Source organism: Poecilia mexicana, unplaced genomic scaffold, assembly GCF_051168715.1.
Source record: "Poecilia mexicana isolate PSO_F unplaced genomic scaffold, ASM5116871v1 scaffold_19, whole genome shotgun sequence".
Taxonomy (NCBI): Eukaryota; Metazoa; Chordata; class Actinopteri; order Cyprinodontiformes; family Poeciliidae; genus Poecilia; species Poecilia mexicana.
In genome coordinates, this window is record NW_028263388.1 from 22894669 (window position 1) to 22917413 (window position 22745).

Genomic DNA, 22745 nt, shown 5'->3' on the forward strand with positions numbered 1-22745 from the left:
TTTTCTAAACATTATTTGTCATATTTGCATACATAAGGTTGAGAAATAATAAAAAAAAAAAATGGGAAAATTAAAACCCATTTTGTCCCTATTCTCAAGAATCACTGGTATATTAAATTCTGACTTAAATGACCATTTTTTGTGTGTGTTTTTCTGTTTTGACAAACCTAAGGTTTTGAATGTGTCTTTTCCTTTGGATGACTACTTTGAAAAAACATTTTAAAAAATAATATAAAACACACATCTTGTGTTAAAATGTACTAGTAGTGGTCTAAAAAGCTTTTATAGCTTTTATAATTTCAACAAAAGGCTAGCCAACAAAACATAGAATTCATACATTTTCCTTTAATATTTACATTTGAGACGTCAAAAAGATAGCAACAGCAAGCAAAAAGTGTTTAAAAACACAAATACCGCCATCTTTTGCATTGCCGAAAACCACTGTTGTCCTACGTTAAAGCCTGCATTCATTTTTCTGCACAAATAGCAAATCACAAAACCTTTTAATCAGAATTTGTCTTCAAGTAAGCAAACTGAAACACTCGTTCTAATATTACATTCAATGTAGTTGCATGGAAAAGACATACAGGTTTGGCTATGAATGCAATAATTTAAAAACTTTTTAAAATACATTTTATTCTCTCTTTTGTTAATCACTTGTAAAACACTCCTCTGTTTGTCATGGATCAACTAACATTCAGTTGACATGCATTCCATAAAAAATGTATGTAAAATGCAGATGTGCTATATTTTATGGTGTGAGAAGCTAAAATTAGAGAGCAATGTATCCTCTGATCAAGTCTGCTTCAGTCAGTGCTTTCTTTTCCATTACATTCAATTGTCAATAATCAGTCAAGCTTGCTTTTCTTTTCTCAGTTTTGAATTTCAAATGATCAACTTTTGGGGGCTCGTCCGGGACGCCCCAGAGAATACCAGTGCATCAAAGATTAACTATATTTTATGGAGAGCATGTTAATTTAATTTAATTTTTGTGACAGTCAACCATAAAAAAAATATCTGAGTTTTTTTTTTTTTTTTTACAAGCTTTTTTTTTTTTTTAAGCAAAAATACATCCATCCATCCATTTTCTTTACACCAGGGGTCCCCAAACTTTTTCCTGCGAGGGCCACATGACTGTTCCTCTTTCTGGTTGGGGGCCGGTCTTAGTTTTTCGAGAAAGAAACCTTAGAAAAGTTTTGCTGACGGGGGGGGGAGTAACTGTGGACCGGGGGGGGGGCATTGGATTACTGCCAACGACATATTCGCGTTTGTAGATAGATTTTTACCCAGAATGCAAATGGAAAAAAACTGTGAGCGAAACGGTGACTGGTACTGACTAGTATATAGTCCTTTGAGGGAAACTAAGTTTCGTATCTGCTCAAGAGCCCCCCTGGTGGTTGAAGAAAAATCCACATATATATGAAAAAAAAAACACTGAATGCTCTCTGGTATTGTTCAGGGGGCCGGACCAAATGAGGAGGCAGGCTGGATCCGGCCCACGGGCCATAGCTTGGGGACCCCTGCTTTACACCCTTGTCCCTTAGTGGGGTTGGGAGGGTTGCTGGTGCCTCTCCAGCTAACGTTCTGGGCAAGAGGCGGGGTACACCCTGGACAGGTCGCCAGCTTGTTGCAGGGCAACACAGAGACAAACAACCATGCATACACACACTCACACCTAGGGCAATTTGGAGAGGCCAATTAACCTGACATGTTTTTGGGCTGTGGGAGGAAACCGGAGTACCTGGAGAAAACCCACACATGCACAGGGAGAACATGCAAACTCCATGCAGAAAGACCAGGACTGGGAATTGAACCCAGAACCTTCTTGCTGCAAGGCAACAGCTCTACCAACTGCACCACTGTGCAGCCAGCAAAAATACAGAAATCATAAAATGTTTCGCTTTATAAATGCATAAGCAAAACATTTTCTAAGCATATTAAAACTAAGGGGCTTTCCAGAAAATGCTAAAGCTATCAGTAATCACCCTCAATAAATATAATCTGCATCTTCATTTATCGTGATACAGTAAATAAATATTAAATATCTTGCTTTGCTCATCAGGGAATTAAAAATTCACTTGAGCCTAAAATAAAAATACAGTTCTTTTAGGATAAAAAAAAGTGTCAGCAGCCATTATTTCAGATGTCTACAAAGGCATCTGAGTTTCACAGTACACATCCTTTCCAGGCTCCTCCTCGAACGTCACTTTGGCGTCATCAGCATCCAGCTAAAATAAACAAAAAATATGGGATTTATGCATGCAACAGAGCAATTTTTCACCATTAAATAATAAAAGGACTCTTACACATTTCATTTCCAGTTCGGTGAAGAGACGTCCAGTCATGATCATTCTGAGAGGGATGGTGAGGATGAGAACGAAGGGAAGAGCAAGGGATACCGGGCTGGACTTTACGAGCCACAGGATGCCGAGGCAAACTACCTGGATGGCCGTGTACAGGTGCATTCGTCCTGTGCTTACCTGTGTTAAACATACACAGATATCAGTCAAGCAAATTGGGTCCTAATTATGATCAATCAATCAATCAATCAATCAAGTTTATTTCTATAGCATATTTTAACAACTAGGCAGTTCAAAGTGCTTTACATAATAAAAACACATCAACAACTGAAACATAAAATTTTTCCAAGTGCCGTCATTTCACATCAGAATTTTGATTAATGTTTCATTAATTGTGGTTCAAAAGCAACTCTAACCAGATGAGGTTTTAGTCTACTTTTAAAGGAACTCAGTATTTTGGATATTTTACAATTGTCAGAAAGTTTGTTCCAGATTTCAGGTGCATAGAAGCTGAATGCTGCTTCTCCATGTTTGGTTCTGTTCTGGGGATGCAGAGCAGAACCAGAACCAGAAGACCTGAGGGGTCTGGAAGGTTGATACAGCAGCAGCAGATCTTTGATGTACTGTGGTGCACAGCCATTAGTGATTTATAAACTAACAACAGCATATTAAAGTTTATTCTCTCAGTGTAGGGACTTCAAAACTGGTGTTATGTGCTCTATCTTCCTTGTTTTAGTCAGAACTTGAGCAGCAGCGTTCTGGATCAGGTATCTACATGTCTTTGGATTCGCTTCTTTCCTGCATTTTGCTCTTCAGCTCCTGTGAAAATGGGGGGAGTCTTACTCTGGTGGCGTAAGGCTCATCTGGATGGTATTTCTTTGGAATGAGGAGAAGCAGCATGCGATCCCACAGCTGGATGCCATTCAGTGACGTCACTCCCATGTAGAGGAAGATCCCAAACAGAGCTGACATGGGAATCAACTTTAGGATCGGCTCCATTAGAATTGACAGACCTGGATGTACGAGGATATGTTTTTATAAAGGAATCTTCATTTCCACAAATCAACACCTGAGACGAAGACAATAAGCAGGACCTACCAACAAGCAGAGCTACCACAATGCCGCTGATTCGCTGCTCCACTACTCTCTCTATCTTGGGTTTCGTTCCTTTGCTCATGACCGTGAGAGCGTTGGCGTGGGTTACAGTTCTGACCGTGGCAGCGCTCAGCCAAGGCACACCAAATATGGCGCTGAGTCCTCCCATGCCGACCAAAACCAGCAGGTCAAAGTGGAACCCGGAGCCTTTGGCCATCTTCCGCTCAGGTTTACTGATGATCAGACTGCTCAAAGACAGGAGGGATAAATCAATATAGCCAAAGGCCGCACTCTCTGGTGCTAAAGATCTAGAGGCAAACTACAAAACCTTTCCACTTTATAACCACAAATGTCAAGATATTTTGTTTGGATTTTAAGTGGCAACAACACAAACTAGGTTGGGATTTATTCAGCTTTTCACAGGTTTTCCCCCAGCCAGCCGTTGTGCAATAAACTCTGAGAAGCTAAAAGTATTCCTCATAGCATGATACTAATCCCTCCATGTTCTTCTGCAGTGAAGATGCATTCAGGGTGATGATCAGTGTTCGTTTTTCAAAACACAGCGTTTTGGCAAGTAGGCCAGGAACATCTGTTTGATCTGAATCAATGACATCATAATTTTATAGATGTTTACTTTACCCTCTTCATTGTGACTTTTGGCAAATGTAAATAGGACGACTATTGGATTTTCTTCAGCAGTAGATTTATTTTCACCAAAATTGTGGATTGCACGGTTAATAGTTATGTTGACAGATTCTCCCTGAGCTCCTTCAAAATTACCATGGTGGTTTAGAGAGAAATGGGCTGAAAATACTTTTTTTATTTGCTATAAAAAATATGTAAACAAGAAAACATATACTTCTAACTTCTTTGTGTTGGTCTGTCACATAAAATCTGACTAAATTACCTTAAAGTTTGTGGCTGTAGCAAAGTGTGGGAAACGTCAACAAATGTATCTGTTTTTGCAGGACACTGTAACTCACGTAGTGATCTGAGACTCCAAGAAGATGAGAATGAAGACAAGCAGAGCAGGAACGCAGGATGCAAACATCAGCCATACGGGAAAAGATTTGTGCTCCCCAAAGGGATTGATAAGCCAGCCTCTTTTGGCCGGATTGGACACCGTCAGGCCTTTAGGAACAACCAGTTTCTGCACATAAGAAGTAAAATGCTGTCAGTTCAGGGCATTAGAGGTTTACTGTCTGTCTTTTAAACAATGTAGAAGCTTTGAAAGAAAAGCCCAACCTGAGTGTAGGTATCCTCAATGTTATAATCTACAACAATCATGAGGAAAATTGCAATGGGAACTCCAAAGTCGCCAAGCAAGCGCCTGACCTGAAGAAGAGAGGCAAAATCCAAAACAGTTGGTTATTAAATCCACTTCCATACTGCAATAAATCAATTTTATTGATCTATCACCAACTCTAAGATGAAGTAGAATTGATCAAGTCATAATGTTACAAAAAGAAAGTTGCAGTAATACAAGACAAGTCAAAATAATATGGGAACAATGTCAGTATTAGCAGATTGAAGTCATAATATTTGAGGAATTATGTAGTAATTGTAAGAGAACTCTAATACAAAAAATTAGCATTAAAATGGGGAATTTTTAGCATCTTGTGAAGTTATACTTTGGTATCGATTTTACAAATACGGACATGCAATTCAAATAAACTTGATTGATAAATACTTAATCTTTTAACACATCAGCATCAAATTATGAGTAGCAGGACTTTGAAATGACTAAGAAAACGTTTAATTTAGAAGAAAACCACACAAACTGAGCTGCTCACATCAGATCTTGACAACCCTAAAAGCTTTTTCTTAAAAATAAAAACCTTAAGACATTTTGATATAGTCAATATTTTGACTGTATTCTCTTTGTAGCCTAATACTCCATTGTACAACTCTCAGGAGAGATGATTGAAAAGAAAGCCACATTTTCTTTTTTAGAAAATAGAGTGAGATTTATTTTCTTAAAATCGGAAATAAGATCTGGCATGAAAAAATATAAGATCTCATTTTTAAACTCAAAATAAAACCTGAAAAATAACCAGTTATAATAATAACGTAAAAGGTCTTGACCGTCGTGCGATGACTCACATTTCCAGGAAGGAAAGTCCCGTTCTTGAACTGCCGCAGGAAAAACGCGATGAAGAAGCAGCCAAACATGAGGCACATGGAGAGCAGGGCCGTGTTCGGGTACGGCGGCTTCACGGTGCTCTCAATCACCGTTGTGTTTCCGGTTTTGTTGTCGTACGTGGTGATCCACTCCACCCTTGGGTGCCAGGGATTTTCCAATGTTGCATTCACATGATCATAATTCATAATCAGCGGATGCGCCTTGAAGATCTGAGAAGAAGTTGACAGAGAGTTAACAAAGAGATGTAAGATGATTTATTTGAGGAGAGAGAATACGTCTTTGAGTTTTTGTTTACCCTTCCTAGCTTGGCAAAGGTTTCATAAATGAAGATGATGGAGATGAGAATGGAGAAGATTTCCTGGGTGAAGCGTGAGATGTAGCGCACCAGAAAGCTGCCCTCAAAGGCGACAATGATCACCACGATGACGACGAGCCACACCCCGACCCACACCCTCCCGACGATGTACTCGATGTCCTGGGACTTACAGAACTGAACGAAGGAAATTAGGGATGAAGTGAGCCGCGACCATGATCAAATGTTTTTAAAACCCGACAGGTAAAACTCACAGCAAAGAAGGCCTCTTCGAACACCAGAAGAGGGCCGGAAAAACCGATAACCAGGATGGGCTGAGCTGCGACGAAGCAGAAGATGATACCCTGGATGCTGGTGGAGATGAGGAGCTCCGGCACACCCATCATGTTCTCCACCTTATCAGCTACACAGCGAAATGTTTAAAAGTTATTCAGGGGCTCTCTCTGGAAAATAAAACCAGATTTCGATTTGGTTACACACCCAGCAGGCCTCCGAAGGTGATGGCAGGAGACAGAGCAGCAAAGTAGATGAAAATAATGGCGGCCAGAGCCTGGGCGTTCAGGGCATCTGTAAGGTCGCTCTTGTAGTATTGGTAGCGTCTCTTTATGTCTCGAATCATCCCGCCGAATGGCCGGCCGGTGCGTGAGAGCGGATCTTCAACAGAAGCCGCGCTCGCTATAGAAACTGCAGAAAAATGCCGTCAAGTTAAAGCTGCTCCCAAATCTCTATGTTGGTGAACATATTGGTCTTAACATGAGGAAATTAAGTAAATATGGACAAGTTCTGTCTTGTTTTTTTAACTATATGTGCTGCTTTTTACCCACAGAGTACCCAAAGATTGTACGCAAGTAAAATTAAAATGTAGCCGTCCAAGAAATTACTCAAGTAAGAGTAAAGAAGTATTTGGCTCAAGTACTGAGTAACAGATCAAATGATCAATTATTTTTATATTTAAAAATTACATAATCAGACAGACCAAAATATAAAATTAAATGGAAATTTTGGTATTTTAAGTAACAAGATGACAAAAATTCGTATAAATAAATAAAAACATAACAAATTTAGGCAAAATAAATTTTTTCCAAATCAATTTCGTTCAATATAAAACTGAACTGTTAAAATATGTTTGATTTTCAGTCAAGTAAGAGAAGCAATGCTTTGTAATAAAATTACTCAAGTAAAAGTAAAAAGTACAACATAGCAAAAACACTCCTAAAAGCACATTTAAAGAAAAAGTTACTAATGTAGCTGTAACTGAGTAAATGCATCTAGTTACTACCGAACTCTGCACATTTAACCTGAACAGTGAGCGTATGCTGGGATCAAAAGTGAGAAATCCACAGTGTCCTGCTGCGTCAGCACTGGGAATGGTACTTCTGCTTCTCTTGCTGTATTTTTGTTTATTTATAAATAGTTAAGGATCAACTGGATGTATGGAAATTACATTTTTATGAACAACTATTTATTGATTTAATGCTTTCTAAATGCTCCCACCTGTTCATATAGCTATAAACCAAATTGACCATCCTGGTTTATCTGCTTATATTGTGTTAAATATGTAGTAATTCAATCCCAGAGAGATATTTCCCCTTAGATGTGATGAAAGTTTTCACCAATCATTATTTAGCAGCTTGTCCGATTCACTCGTGTTAATAATCAGTGGTGCTGCTGTTTTGTTTATGGTTTGGTACATTTATTAGCTCCACTGGTTGAAAAAAAAGCTGAAAAAGACTTAAAATTAATGGCTGCTATAAGTAAGTGAAGACTGCACTCTTTGTGGCTGTTCTCTAAACACTGAATATTTTTCACATCCCTTACCAGCATACCCAGCATACCCACTGAGTTTGGTGTCATGGTAAACAGGGATTCTCCATCTTTGTTCCAGTTTCACTTGTTTGAAACTGCTAAGTCATGGCCATAACTGTTTATATGGGCAACATATGTTTGAGCTTCTGACAAAAAATATCCATAAATCTGCAAGATTTATGGAGATCTAAGTGTATATTGAAATATGACTCAGGTACATTTTCAAATATGAGTGTGAGATCATGCTCCTGCAGTAACATATAAAATTTCTTTGCACATCTTTACCAGAGGTGGTTTTAAAAGTAACTCTCACCTCTGCGAGCTTTGGAGTCCCTCCGGAGCGTCAGGTCTTGAGAGTGCAGTCTGTCCTTCAGGAGTTTCTTCTGAAAGCTGATGATGGAGCTGAGCATCCCTTCATTCTTGATTTCAGTGGGTGGGATAACAATGCTGCAGTCGATAAAATCCACCAAGGCATCCGTTAGCTCCCTGGCCGTCTTTGCTTGAAAGGCCTCCTGGTTAAAAACCTCGGATGGAGAAAGTGGGGAAAATTTTGTAATTTCTCTCACAAATAATTTGATATAAACCTCGGTATGTTCGGCGAACGTCTCACTTTGTCAGCCATCAGAGCGGCCATGGCTCGGCCAGTCTCGTGGTAGTCCAGGTCAACCTTGCTTGGGCCAATCAGAACAAAGACGAAGCGAACGGGAACCGGGGCCTCCAGAGCCGAGTCGAGGGCCACCGCTTCCTTCAGCCGCACAAAAACAATCGTGGCTTTCTCCAGAAAGTCCAAGGCTCCTGGTCAGAAAGAGACACAGTAAACGTTGTGTTTGAACTTTGATAAAATAAAAATGTCGGCCGTAAGAAACCAGTTCCGTCACTGCAAGAAGGCAAAATAAGAATAAAAATTGGAGCTCACCTACGAGCACCATGCAGGCCTCAACATGATCGGATTCATCTTTCTGAACAACACAGAAAAAAAACGAGTCAAAAATATATACTTTATCTTTAAGAAGGAGGTGAGTAAAGTACCCAACAACTGTACTGGAGTAAGAGTAGCAGTGAGAGTAAAAACGTCTTTGGTAAAAGATCTGCTGTTTTTGTTCAAGTTTTCTTATTGAAAAATATTTTGTATTATTTTGTCTGAGTAATTTTTAAATATTATTAAATGATTGATAATTTGATCAGTTACTCAGTTCTTGAGTACTTGAATACACATTTTACTAAATATTTGTTTACTCGAGTCATTCCTTGGCTGCCTACATTTCACTTTTGCTTGAGTAAAAATATGCTGAAGCAGCGCTACTCCTTACTCGAGTACAATTTTTACTCTGCTCACGTCTGAATAAAAGTAAAAAGTATCAATCCAAGAAATTACTCAAGAAAGAGTAAAAAAGTATTTGGTAAAAAGTCTGAGTGACTGATCAAATCATAAATCATTTAATATTTAAAAATTGCATAATCACATAAATATAACATTTATTGAGAATTTTTTTATTTTAAGAATGAACATTTTTTCCAACAAATTAACATAATTAAATGTAACTAGTTACAACCCAACTCTGCGTATATGTTGTTGTATGCTCTGCAGCAGTAAAACCAAAGACGTCTCATAGAGGAAAAATGCTTTCCTCTGTGAGAAATGGAAAGAAATAATATCAGAGATTATTCTGAAAGGCAGCCTCATTGTTTTATCAGAAGGAACTTACTCTCTCCCTGACTGAAAACCTGTGCAGGTCCGTCCCATCGGTCAGCGTTTGGCTCTCTGGGTCAGTGGATTCACTGCAGGCAGAAACGTCACAAGCTTAAAGCTTTTTCTTCACATATATAATGCACACAGGTTAGTCAATTAAATCTTCTCATTTAAATTTCCAAAAAAAAAAAAAAACAATCTGAGGACCTTGATGTGTCAAAGAGACTTACAGATATTTTTGTCTAGTCAGCAAATGCAGAAAAAGAAACAGTCGTTTAATAAATAAATAACTAAATCCATTCTACTTATTGGTTAAACAAGGGGTCAACAATCTTTTAAATGCAAATAGCTATGAAATAAATTGTGTCCAAAGACCCCAAATAATAAGAAAAATGTAAATATAGATATTTTCTAAATAAACGTTTTATTTTGAAAGCTATAGCTGCTTAGAAAACTTAAATGTTATCTTTTTGATTAAACAAATTATCTTGTTTTAACACTGATCATTTTTGTGTTTTCATGACCCTTCTGTCATAAAACTACACCCCAGAATAATATATTGATTTAAAAATAAATAAAATCATATTTTGAAAATGGTTTTATTCTTTTCCTTCAAATCGGAGTAATACCTAACATGATATCATGCCTTCTCGTCCAACATCAGTGTCTGACCTCACAAATGCTCTTCAGGAACAATATTCAAAAACACACTTTGAAACATCAGGGTTGAAGCAGTCACAACTCCAAAGGAAGGGAAAATAACAAGAGACCAAAACTTTTGCAATATATTGTAAATTTGAATTTCTTAATTTCTTGTATTGTAAAAAAAAAGTTCTTAATTCTGCTTTTAACATGCAAGGTAACTATTGTCCAGATTTGTTGCCTTGCAGGCAGATTGTTTGGTGGTCAGTGATGGGTTCCCATAATCACAGGTTTGGGCGTTACAGCAGCAACTTTCTCTAACTAAAGCAGTTAAACCTGAACCTCCTGAGTGGAGCTTTGGTTAATTGCCTGAGCTGAAAGCCTAAATGTAGGTCACCGTGTTTGAGTCACTGCTGGGTGGCGTCTCAAAGGATACCTGCGGTTTTGAAGCAGAGCGTTCAGCACACCTTCGCGGTCTCCAGATCTAATCTCTTTCTTGCTAACCATCTCGCCAACCATCTTCTCAGCGATGGCAGCCAAAGTTTTCTCCTCGCAGTCGAAGATGGTCACAACTTGAGAGGAGAAATATTAGAAGACATGTTAACAACACAAGGAAAATCATCTGCATTAGCACCATTTTGCAAAAGCGGCATTCAAAAAATCTGTTATATTTACTGTACTTTTGAGAACAAATGCGTGCAATGCAAATGTTGCTAGACTTCTGAATTTGAAGTACACTGCAAAAATACAAAATCTTACCAAGTATTTTGGTCTAATTTCTAGTGCAAAATAAGAAATAAGACAAAATTATTTCACTTACAACAAGATATTTTCCACAAATCTGGAATAAACTTTCAGAAAACTGCAAAACAGTTGAAACACTGAGTTCCTTTAAGTCTAGAGTAAACACCCAGCTGTTTAAAGTTCCTTCTGGAACATAATCAGTGAAGCATTCATCAAAAATCTGTTGTGTAACAATGACAAAATATAATGTTTCGATGTTGACTGTGTTCTATAACTTTGTACTTTTGTGTTTTTATGATGTAAAGCCCTTCGAAATGCCTTACTACTGAAATGTGCTATACAAATAAATGTTAATTTGATTTGATAAGTGAAATAATCTGCCAGTGGAACTAATATTTTTGAACAATATTAAAGATTATTGACTTAAAACGAGGTCTTATAACTTGCTGAGAAGTTACATGTAAGTTTTGTCTTATTTCAAACATATTAAGATATTTTCACTAGAAACCAGACCAAAAATACTTGGTGAGATGTTGTGTTATAAATGTAGATGTCAATACAACAAAACCCTAAATCAATATTTAAACCTCTAAGGGACAGAGACACCTTTTAAAATACATTAAATATTCCCAAAGAGACACGTTTTTAGAAATGTTAGCACACACTGACCGGTGTTCATGGTGCGCCGTAGCTGGATGAGGCTCTTGAAGGTGAGGTAGGAGATTTGGGAGGATGCCCAGACCCCAGCCTGCGGGTCCAAGCTCTCCTCGTAGCCCGCCCATCGGCCCGTCTCCTGCCAGTAGCCCTGCTGCTCCTGCTCCTTCATCTCCGCCTTCTGCGTCACACACCTGTGAGCGGACAGAGGCACACAGAGCTGAGGACATGATGGAGCCGCTGGTGAAACGAAGAGCTGCACAGGGCTGGTGGATGAACTGGAGCTGCGCCGCCTACAAGCGCAGCCTGAGCATGTGGTTTGCAGCTGAGGTTTCTGTGACCACTTCATGTACGTGAAGGGCCGTCGGTCAGATAAATGACGGACAAGACAGTGGCTTGTTTGTAATAAGTAGAGGGCGCAACCAGAAAGATCTGCTTCCTCTTAGCCTGATATTGACGTAAACTCTGGTTAAAACAAGAGAGTTATTGGAAATCTAATTCCGATTTTTCTTCATGCAGTTAAAACATGAACGTGGTTCTTCTGTAATTACTCAGCTGATTCATTTTCCTGTATTTTTTTTGTTGTTTTAGGTTTTATTACCTAATTTTTGGGGGGTTGGATGACAAGAAAAGCATCAGTAACATTTAAATGACTGAACTTTTGGTCTAGTTTTAGTTCAAATATCTTAGCATACTTGAAATAAGACAAAATTAACTTACAATTAACGTTTCAGCAAGATATAGCAGCTTGTTCTAAGTAAATAATTCCACTGGCACATTATTTCATTTATAACCAGCACTTTTTCATCAATATTTAGCAACTACTGACCGAAAACAAGCTCATATATCTTGCTGCAAAGTTAATTGTAAGTTAACTTTGTTTTATTTCAAGTGTACTATGATATTTGGATTGAAACTAGACCAAAACTACTTGGTAAGATTTTTTGTTTTTGCAATGTGCTGTACATTTTTGTGCAGCCTCCTTTACTCTGAAACACCTAATTCAAATCCAGTTTAAACAGCTGTCTCCAGTTGTCTCCAGACTTCAGATTTTTTTAAGTCTGAAGTCCCAGATTAACCCAGAAAAGGATTTAGAGCAAACCCAGAGAAGGATATGTAAAGCAATTTGAATTGCCTTGTTGCTGAAAATGTGCTATATAAATAAAATTGCCTTGCCTAAGTACTCTAGGAAGGCCTTGCCTAAGTACTCTAGGAAGGCCTGGCCTAAGTACTCTAGGAAGGCCTGGCCTAAGTACTCTAGGAAGGCCTGGCCTAAGTACTCTAGGAAGGCCTTTCCTAAGTACTCTAGGAAGGCCTTTCCTAAGTACTCTAGGAAGGCCTTGCCAGTGTACTCTAGGAAGGCCTGGCCTAAGTACTCTAGGAAGGACTTGCCTAAGTACTCTAGGAAGACCTGGCCTAAGTACTCTAGGAAGGCCTGGCCTAAGTACTCTAGGAAGGACTTGCCTAAGTACTCTAGGAAGGCCTGGCCTAAGTACTCTAGGAAGGCCTGGCCTAAGTACTCTAGGAAGGCCTGGCCTAAGTACTCTAGGAAGGCCTGGCCTAAGTACTCTAGGAAGGCCTTGCCTAAGTACTCTAGGAAGACCTGGCCTAAGTACTCCAGGAAGGCCTGGCCTAAGTACTCTAGGAAGGACTTGCCTAAGTACTCTAGGAAGGCCTGGCCTAAGTACTCTAGGAAGGCCTTGCCTAAGTACTCTAGGAAGGCCTTTCCTAAGTACTCTAGGAAGGCCTTGCCTAAGTACTCTAGGAAGGCCTTGCCTAAGTACTCCAGGAAGGCCTGGCCTAAGTACTCTAGGAAGGCCTTGCCTAAGTACTCTAGGAAGACCTGGCCTAAGTACTCCAGGAAGGCCTGGCCTAAGTACTCTAGGAAGGACTTGCCTAAGTACTCTAGGAAGGCCTGGCCTAAGTACTCTAGGAAGGACTTGCCTAAGTACTCTAGGAAGGCCTTGCCTAAGTACTCTAGGAAGGCCTTGCCTAAGTACTCTAGGAAGGACTTGCCTAAGTACTCTATGAAGGCCTGGCCTAAGTACTCTAGGAAGGCCTGGCCTAAGTACTCCAGGAAGGCCTGGCCTAAGTACTCTAGGAAGGCCTGGCCTAAGTACTCTAGGAAGGCATCTGAGGTTTGGTAATTAAGTTAAGTGAATGGAGAATGAAGCATGGGAATGGCAGCATAATGCTCTGAGGATGCTTTTCTTTAACAGAGACGTGGAAACAGGTCAGAAGTCGTGATAAAAACCCTCATGCGCCACCATGTCTGGGTCTATTACACAAAATCCCAACCAAATACAACCAAGTTTTGATAAAACAATGGAAACACTCAGTGGTGCGTGAATACTATTGCAATGCCAATATGCTTGATAGAGGGCAACGAAACTTTCTGCCGAGGTTCAGTTGAGTTCTTTTCAAGCACGTTGGATTACCGTGACCTGGATCACTGGAAGACTTCAGAGACGACTGGATCAGATAAAAATCACCTTCATGCTTTACTGCAAGACCCAAACACACAAGATATTATGGGTGTTGTTTTCCCGCAGAGCGGCAACAGGTACAACACTGAATTATGTCAGTCGTGTCCGACAAACTGGACATGGATCAAGAGGAATCAGGAAGGTGACGCTTTGTGTCTAAAGTAAACATGGTGGCTATCCTGTTTCAGGAGGAAACTGGCTGCAGGGTCTGCTTCGTCGCTGGTTTCTGTCAGCGGCGTGAACGACGGATCACCCTGGACAACGACTTGTTTGCACTGTCAATACGTCTTGAGTGGTCCGGTATGCGCCGCGTACCTGGCAGTCTTCCACTGGGAATTTGGATGGAGGTTGTCTTCCTTTGTGCTGAAAGAAACATTATTGAGCAAATTAGAGGTAATTTAGAAAATGAACATATGAATATTGTCAAGTGTTTGAGACGGAGTTTGTCCAGAGTGTAGCGGTTGACCTCCAGTCCCCAAAGTTGGGTAAACAATCCAAAACTTACACTCAAGTAAGAGTAGCAGCACTACTTTGTCATATTTTTTACTCAATTACATTTACTTGAGTAACTTGTTGGATATAATGTACTTTTAGGAGTATTTCTACTACGCTGTACTTTTGAGTAATTTTATTATGAAGTATTTCTACTGTTACTTGAGTAAAGTTTCTGGATTTTCTACCCACTGAATGAAAAACAAACATGTTTTAACCAAAACGTCACCAGACACAGACACACAGCTGCAGTTTTTGTTAAAGTTTCTGAAGTTTTTGTTGAAAGAAACTGATTCGGGAAATTTTCTTTTACATGATTTTGTTATTTTTTTGTTAATTATATAAATTGTTGTCGTTTTCATCCTTAAAATACCAATATTTCCACTTAACTTTATATTTTGTTCCGTCTGATTATGTATTTTTTAAATATTAATTGATTGATAATTTGATCAGTTACTTTATATTCGAGTAGACTTTTTACCATATATTTTTTTCTTGAGTAAAGATATGCTTAAGTAGAGTTACTCTTACTTGAGTGCAATTTTTTGTACTCTGCCTACATCTCAGTAAAATTTAAAAGTATCCATCCAAGAAATTACATAAGTAAGAGTAAAAAAGTATTTGGTAAAAAGTATTGAGTAACTGATCAAATTATCAATCATTTTATATTTAAAAATTAAATAATCAGATGGACCAAAATATACAGTTAAGTGGAAATTTTGTTTTTTTTTATGGACGAAAAAGACAATAATTCATATTAGCAAAAAAAATAGCAAAATCAGGTAAAAGAAATTTTTTTCCAAATCAGTTTCTTTTAATAAAAATCTTTAACAAAAACTGCAGCTGTGTGTCTGTGTCTGGTGAATTTTTGGTTAAAACGTGTTTTTTTTTTCCATTCGGTGGGTAGAAAATCCAGAAACTTTACTCAAGTAAGAGCAGAAATACTTTATAATAAAATTATTCAAAAACACAGCATAGTAAAAATATTCCTAAAAGTACAATATATCCAACAAGTTACTCAGCTAACTTTAAGTTTGTTTTTCTTTCAGTGGGTAGAAAATCCAGAAATTTTACTAAAAGTTACAGTAGAGATAATAAACCATTATCATAATAAAATTACTCAAGTAAAAGTAAATAGAACAGCATGGTGAAAATACTCATAAAAGTAACTTTTTTCAAAAAGTTACTCAAGTAAATGTAGTTGAGTAAATGTAACTTGTTACTACCCAACTCCCAGAGCAAACTTGAACAAGTCCAAGTCTTAAAACTTGCCATCTCCTATTAAAAACATTTCATAACATGAAAAAAATGAAACACATTTTGTTCGTTTGTGCCATTTTTCCATTGCAGTTGGATCAAATCTCTGTTGTGTTTACATAGTTTGTATTTTATCTGAGATCAAACCTGAAGTTTTATGTAACAACAAAAAGATTTATTTCCAAAACACAGCTGTTCAAAGAGCAGACGATTCAGAAGATTATACTGGGATGATGCAGCTCGACCATGAGTCTGGGGTTTGTACGCTGCATGCTGAGGACGTTTTGCATGATCTCTTACTCTCTAAGGACCGATAGGGTTCATATCGCCGACAGCATCCTGCAACTTTTAGATGTTTCTTTGGTTTTTTTAACAGAATTCACACAAATGTCTAAGGACCTAATTATATGAATCAGGTGTGTTGAAGAAGAAACGCATCAAAGAGTTGCAAGACATTGTCCTTAGAGGATTGGAGTTTGAGTTTTGTGCTTTATTTGACATCCTAAAGTGGTGGATCGTTATTGTTTGAGCTACCACATGTATTCAGCCTGGTTTTGGAGCTTTAGGTAAAGTTTAAAGCTGGAAAAAGTTCAAGGTTGAACACAAAATTAATAGAAGTCAATGCAAACCCCTAATAAGTGGATTCATTTATGATGCCTACTTTGGACTTTTTCTAGAATAATCACTTAACTTTTGAAGACCAGCAGTAAAACCAAATCTTGTTCCAACTGCTGCAAACCCCAACTTTTAGAGTTGGGTGCAATTACACTTAAAAAGTTGGACTGTGTTAAGAAAGAAGAGCTTGTGATTTTGCTTGTTTATACATGATGCTGGAGTCCATTATTCATTTACTACCTGTAAACGTGGTGACTGAATTCACTTTGGTTTTAGTTTCAGGGCTAAACTGTGAATTAGTTAGGTTGAAGTTAAGGATCAGATAGAAGATTTTAAATGACTTAACATAAAAATTTTGGCAGGCGGGGACATACAAATCTAATCTTGAATAATATGCATAGATATGCATAGTAAATATGAATTTTAATGTGTGTTTGCTTTGTTTTTCCTGTACAGATTGAAATTATTCTTAAAAACCCAAAACTGGGGACACATTTCTATTCATAAACTTAAGGAGTAAACTTTAAGTTAGTGTTCAGGACTCAACTTTTTAGCTTCTAGCCAAAATAATAGAGAGATTCAACTATTATGTAAATAAAATATTAAGTAAATGTCGGTAGAATAACAGGAAATGAAGCCTTAATGTCTAATTTATTGCTCATATCTATTTGTATGTTGGATATTTTTTTTAATGATAAAATGTTAAGTCCATAAAAATACATATTTAAAAAGTATAATAGAAACTTAATTAAATAGAAAAGAACACAATACACAAAAATAACAGCTTCTATTCTGTGGCAAGAATAGAATAGAATAGAATAGAATAGAATAGAATAGAATAGAATAGAATAGAATAGACCTTTCTTTTGGATTTGAGCATCAACAGATGTCTTACAATGTACAATAGTTTCCAAATATTTATTTGTATTTTTCATTTGTATTTGTTGCCATAATTTTTCAGTAAACAGCAAAAGTTATAGCTGTTACAAACCATATTTTACTAAAACTTTACTTTAAAAAATTACCAAATTATGAAGAAATTCTTCACTGAACTGTGGAAAGCACCCAACGCAACAGTGACTCTCAGAAAATAACACGAAGCGCACATTTTCCAGGAAGTGTTCTGCTCCCATATTTTTCGCCCTGCAAAGTTACAGCTTTACTTGCATTCAAAACTTCATCACAAAAAAAAAAGTGGCACCTACCTTCTGCGGGCAAAGTGTCCAGGATGGCAAAGAAGTGTGACTTTATAAACACTCCCTCTTTCAAAGCCTCTCTCTCTGCATATGTAAGTGCATGCTATATTATGATGGGTGGGACTAAAACATGTATGCAGAGACAGACGTGAACATGGAGACTTGAATTCTTTGGGACCTCCTTCTACAGCGCAATGTGTTCTGCACTAACCCATAATATTGATGGTGCATACACTGACTTGGCATGCCAGCAAACCAGCCACACTGTGTCATTACAGCCAGCATCTTATCAAATTTTTGTTCGTGTTTATTTGACAACAAAATCTTTGATTACGCTGCCGGGTTTACCCTCTAACCTTTGTCGTCTTCTTTTTCTCTAAACTGTTCAACCCTGTGCTTTAACTTGATGCCTACTTTGGGATGTGAGCTTACAAAATAAATTGGGAAGACAAGCCTATAAAACTGAACAAAATGATATTAGAGTAATGTTTCACGAACTTCAGCAAACACTCAAGGTCCATCTAACTTTAAATTACCCCACAATGACACATCTTCATTTAAATACAACCTGAAATAAAAATATTCATCTCTTATCTCACTTATTGTCATGAGCCACTCATTTTGAACTATTTACGTATTGTGAAAAGTTTGGTTTCTAAGCTTTCCAATTATGTCAAATACATGGAACTAAAAATATATAGTTGTTGTTTTTTTTTACCACCAATTGTTGTTTGCATTAATAACACTTAGGCCTATTTAACATTTAGAAGCACAATTAAAGAAAAATAGATTTGACTTGCTTTGGCAGAAACAACTAAATATGAAAAAAATATGCACCCATGTATTTATCTCTTGTATTTAGTGCATTTAAATTTAAGTAAATAAAAATAACAATAGCTGTTGAGGTGCAAGCAGAGCATCTTAAGCAAACAAAATCATAAAAGACAAAGAACAGTATTTTCACTGAGACTTGAGTCCTTCCGTTCATGGGATAGAGCTGTTCAAAAGAATTGAATCGTTCGTGAACAACACATCAATACCCTCACTTGGTTTCTTCCGGTCATATAAGTAATCCTGGAGTTGTTTGATCTCCACCGGTATCTTCAGCTTTTCTTTTTAGCAACCCGGTTTTAAGCCACTTGTCCATTATTGATTTTAACCACAATCATTGGTATGCTAACTGCAGCGTCGCCCTTTGACCTCACGCCACGGAAAATGAACACTCCTTTACATGCAGTACCTTGCGGACCACAAGGGGGCGCCCGCGGACCATCAGTGGTGTTCCCTAGTTTGAGGAAAAACTAATAATCCAACACAAAGTAGTAAGCGAAACGTGAAGTCAAACAAAAGTGATATTTCAAACACTTTTTGAAAATAAAAATGTGTAAATTTAATACTTTAATTTCAGTGATGAAAGTATAACTTGGAGTTTGTTTCTACGCTGCTTCCCACTGCAGCCAGAAGTGAATTTAGATTAATTTTATTATTATTAGTTTTTTTGTTTGTTTGTTTGTTTTTGCATTATTGCGACCTGTATGTAATCTTTCCATGACAGTCTGAACAACACAGGCCTCACTTAGATATCTGATACGTATCTGATATTTTCAAATGTGACCCAAGTCCGAACGGCCAGATCGCATTCATTCAACCTGAACGTCACTAATACTCGGCAAACGTCACTATTCTGCGTCCTGATACGCGCAAGCGAGAAAAAACAACAACAACCATGGCGGACGATAAAGAGGATTAAGTTCTTAATATGCTGGCTCTGGCCGGACAACAAACTTCAAAACCGTAAGCTATGCTCCACCGTTAGCATCCCTGTTTACTTCCGCAAACACTGAGCTCTACTTTTTTATGGCGGTTGGTTGGCAAAACTGAGCACGGCTCTCTGATGTTATTGCCCCTCTACTGCGCATGCGGGACACTTTCAGGTTGCAGTTCACACTGGAGATCCCATTTAGATCACATGTATTTGGAAACGTGAACGACCACGGCAAGAAAAAAAAAGATCAGATTTTACAAAAAAAATAAAAAAATAAAAAATATACACTTCAGCTCTGCACATCAAAGACAGGAACAATCACTTTTTTTCTTCTTTTTTCTTTTTGCAGAAATACCTCAGACTCAGATTGGATGGCAGGCACCTGAGAACAGCATTTGAATTTTTTCCCCAAATCTAGCGTTTGTGTTTCTAGCGTATTTTCTAGCGTATTTATGTGTTGCAGAGTCTATAGACTCTCTGCAACTCTGCAACACATAAATATGGTTTTATTCAAACAGTTCCATTGTAGCTCTTGTTGTATCTGTGGCTTTTTCTCCATTTATCTTTCGACCTTCTCTGTCCAGCTCAGCTCTGCCTGAAAAGCATCTTCATGTTTTACAGTGGGAGTGATTTGTTCATGAATTTTGCTTTAAATCATGCGTAGGCTAACGTAGAACAGGAAACTCAATGTTGGTTTTTCTCTCCTACATGATTTTTTGGAAAGCGTTGAACTTTTTCATTGCCACGTTTCCAAAAAGACACAGTTGTCCTGTCAGCAGAAATATTCTATGTAAACTAAGCATCTCAGTCAGAAGAAATACCTTATGAGCAGTTTTTATTTTTTGCTGGTTAATAAAAGCCTCACTGTGTGCAATAAACCATCTGGGGGGGAACTAATGTAAAAGCAAATAAACATTAACTCAAATTTCCAAGTGGGGAATCAGTATTTTATCAACATCCATTATCTATTTCAACATAATTATTTAGAAAAAAATAACATAACATTTTAATTTTTACTTTCTAACAATATCGCTTTATCTTGTATGCTCATATTTACTGGTTATTTTTTTTTACAAGCACAGCTTTAGAGAATACAAGAAAAATGAAAGAAATGAAGCATAGATGTGCATTCTTTTATTTAATATAAGTTTTCAAATTTATATTATATGTTTCTGTTCATTTATTATTATTTATATCTGTGTCCATTACATTTGAAGTAAACTCAAATAAGTATCACTGTGAACGCTGTAATGCTCCACTTGTGAAAGTAAATCTGTTGGTTCTCACCTTGACAGTCAGAAATCAGTTCCGATTAAATATTTTGATTTTTTTGTTAGTGAAATAGTTTTCAGTCACCTTTGAAACACAACACTGTTCTCCTTGGCGATGGAGCGTGGTTTCATTATGCTTGTTTATTTTTGTTGTGTTTTTCCTCTCTGTGCCTGCATGACGTGTTGCCCTCTTTAATCTTTTATAAACCGTTTTTGTGATTTCCTACTCTCCATGTTTAACTTTTGATCGACTTTCTTGCAGTAATTTATAAGAACCATTCCCTCCTCCTGTAAACAGAGAAATGCGTGTGGCGCTTTGTGTGCGCCTTCAAAGTGCCAAGCGACAGGTCAGTGGCAACTTTGTCCTGCCCTGCATCTCCTGTTGATTCACCGGATCTTACCTGTAGCACATAGCAGCAAGTCATCCACCCCTGCAAACCATCAACAAATATTAAATCTGGACAGGAGACAATGTTTCACAGTGGCGGTTTTTTTTTTTTTACATTGTTTGTATAACAGCTGATTCAATAAACTGTTTTCACAGAATTATTACAGTAGTTTACCCAAGATGTACAAATTATTGCTTTCCAGTTGTTAAAGTAGTGTTTTAACAACTGGACTTGTCTGGACCATTTATTAGTCAGAAATTATTATTTTTTTAAACACGTAACAGTCAATTTCAGATGATATTTTGAGGTTACTGCAGATGCTTCTGTAAGCAGATCATTAGTTCAAAGTAAATGATGGTTAAAATTGTATCCAAACTACAGGAACTCCTGAAGCTCTCTATGGTTTTAGATCCAATGACAGCATTTAATACTGTTGACAACGCAACAAAAACACATTTTAGCAATTTTGGTCTAGTTCCTAGTGCACTTGAAATAAGACAAAATTAACTTTGAAATTAGTTATTTCAAGACAAAATGCCTTTTTCACCTCTCTACCACCTGCTTCTGACGGCTTTGTTAACTAAAACTATTTTAACTGTTAATTGGCCCAATTTTAAGATCTTTCTTTTGGCTCAGAAATGCCTAAATGGTCTTGTCTCTCTGTATCGTTTTCACCTTTTATAAACTTATTTTCCACCACACACTCACACACACACACACAAATCATAAATCAGGTTACCGCTTTTGTTGCTTTTTTAAAATACTTTGCTAAAGCTTACACTTTAAACTTGGTGTGTGTTACTTGTCAGACACTTCAAGATGCACATTCATGGAACAGACTACCAGCATACATCAGGGAGACAGTATAAACTAAAGTGCTGGTTCAAAGTAAACCAGCTACGTAACCATTAATGCCTCCTTATTGAGGAGGGTTTCTGTATCCTGTATTTATATTGTCACCTTCCGAAAATAATGGCCGGAGTCATTTTTTTTTTTGTCAAAAATGAAAAAATCCTTCTGGTAAAAATTGACGTAGGTCATTATTTTAGTAAGATGATGTCATTGTTTCTGTCTGTTTTCTATTTATGTCTTGTGTTTTGTTGTTTTTCTTTAATTTATTTTAATATAACTGTGTGTACTGTGTTCTGTCCAGTGAATTGTATGGTGAGGTGTTTGTATTTTTGTCTTGGGACAAAGGATGAAACGGATCTAATGTGCTAATTCCTGCAAAATTACACTGCCATGAATTGGGGTAATGTCCTAATCAAATAAATAAAGCAAATTAAATAAATTCTTATTGTTAAGCAAATATATTCTGTTAAGAAATAAAATATTATTTAACCTTGTTCTTAATCGTTGTTCTGTATTCTCGTCCGGGTCCAGAATCTTTGTGTTGTTATAGGTGGTTTCACTATTGCAATATTTTATTTCTTAACAACTCTCAGTCGACTTCAGCTCAATGTAAGTAGTAGAATTTGGTTTTTATGTTTATTTGATGTATTTTACACATTTTCCAGCTTCTTCAACTTTAAAGAAGCTTTTTAAACAAACTGGACTTGACCTTATATTACAGTGTAAAACTACACTGCTTTAAGCAAAAGGGAAACTGAACCAAGTGCATGATTCAGCAGCTGCAGAGCTCAGTTTCTTTACATGTACGTGTGTTTACACTAATTCGTGCATGAGGTGATTGCAGAGGACACCAGCAGCATCCTACAAGCTGTGGCGCTGCGGGTTCAAGAGTCATTAACATGATGGTCTGTGTCAATTCATCTCAAAGCAGTGTTTATAGGGGCCAGTGACACCACTGACCCTCCCGCCGCTTCGTCCAGTCAGGAAGAAGAAAGATCGTGTCCAGAGGCGACGCTGATGCTCCCAGCCCTCCAG

General features: G+C 37.5%; 1 protein-coding gene across 1 annotated transcript; it reads right to left on the reverse strand.

The window, feature by feature from the left end:
• Positions 1 to 325: 325 nt before the first annotated feature.
• slc4a1b (solute carrier family 4 member 1b (Diego blood group)) lies at positions 326 to 17523 on the reverse strand. Its single transcript, XM_015013585.2, has 18 exons — positions 17443 to 17523; positions 14189 to 14236; positions 11403 to 11581; positions 10426 to 10561; positions 9364 to 9436; positions 8574 to 8616; positions 8268 to 8452; positions 7971 to 8181; positions 6332 to 6535; positions 6106 to 6254; positions 5834 to 6028; positions 5499 to 5747; positions 4641 to 4730; positions 4379 to 4545; positions 3399 to 3640; positions 3144 to 3313; positions 2307 to 2480; positions 326 to 2228 (listed from the first exon to the last, which is right to left on the reverse strand). Exons 3-18 carry the CDS (start codon positions 11557 to 11559, stop codon positions 2148 to 2150), a joined length of 2526 nt encoding a protein of 841 aa, XP_014869071.2. The 5' UTR covers positions 11560 to 11581; positions 14189 to 14236; positions 17443 to 17523; the 3' UTR covers positions 326 to 2147.
• Between the last annotated feature and the right edge of the window lie 5222 nt (positions 17524 to 22745).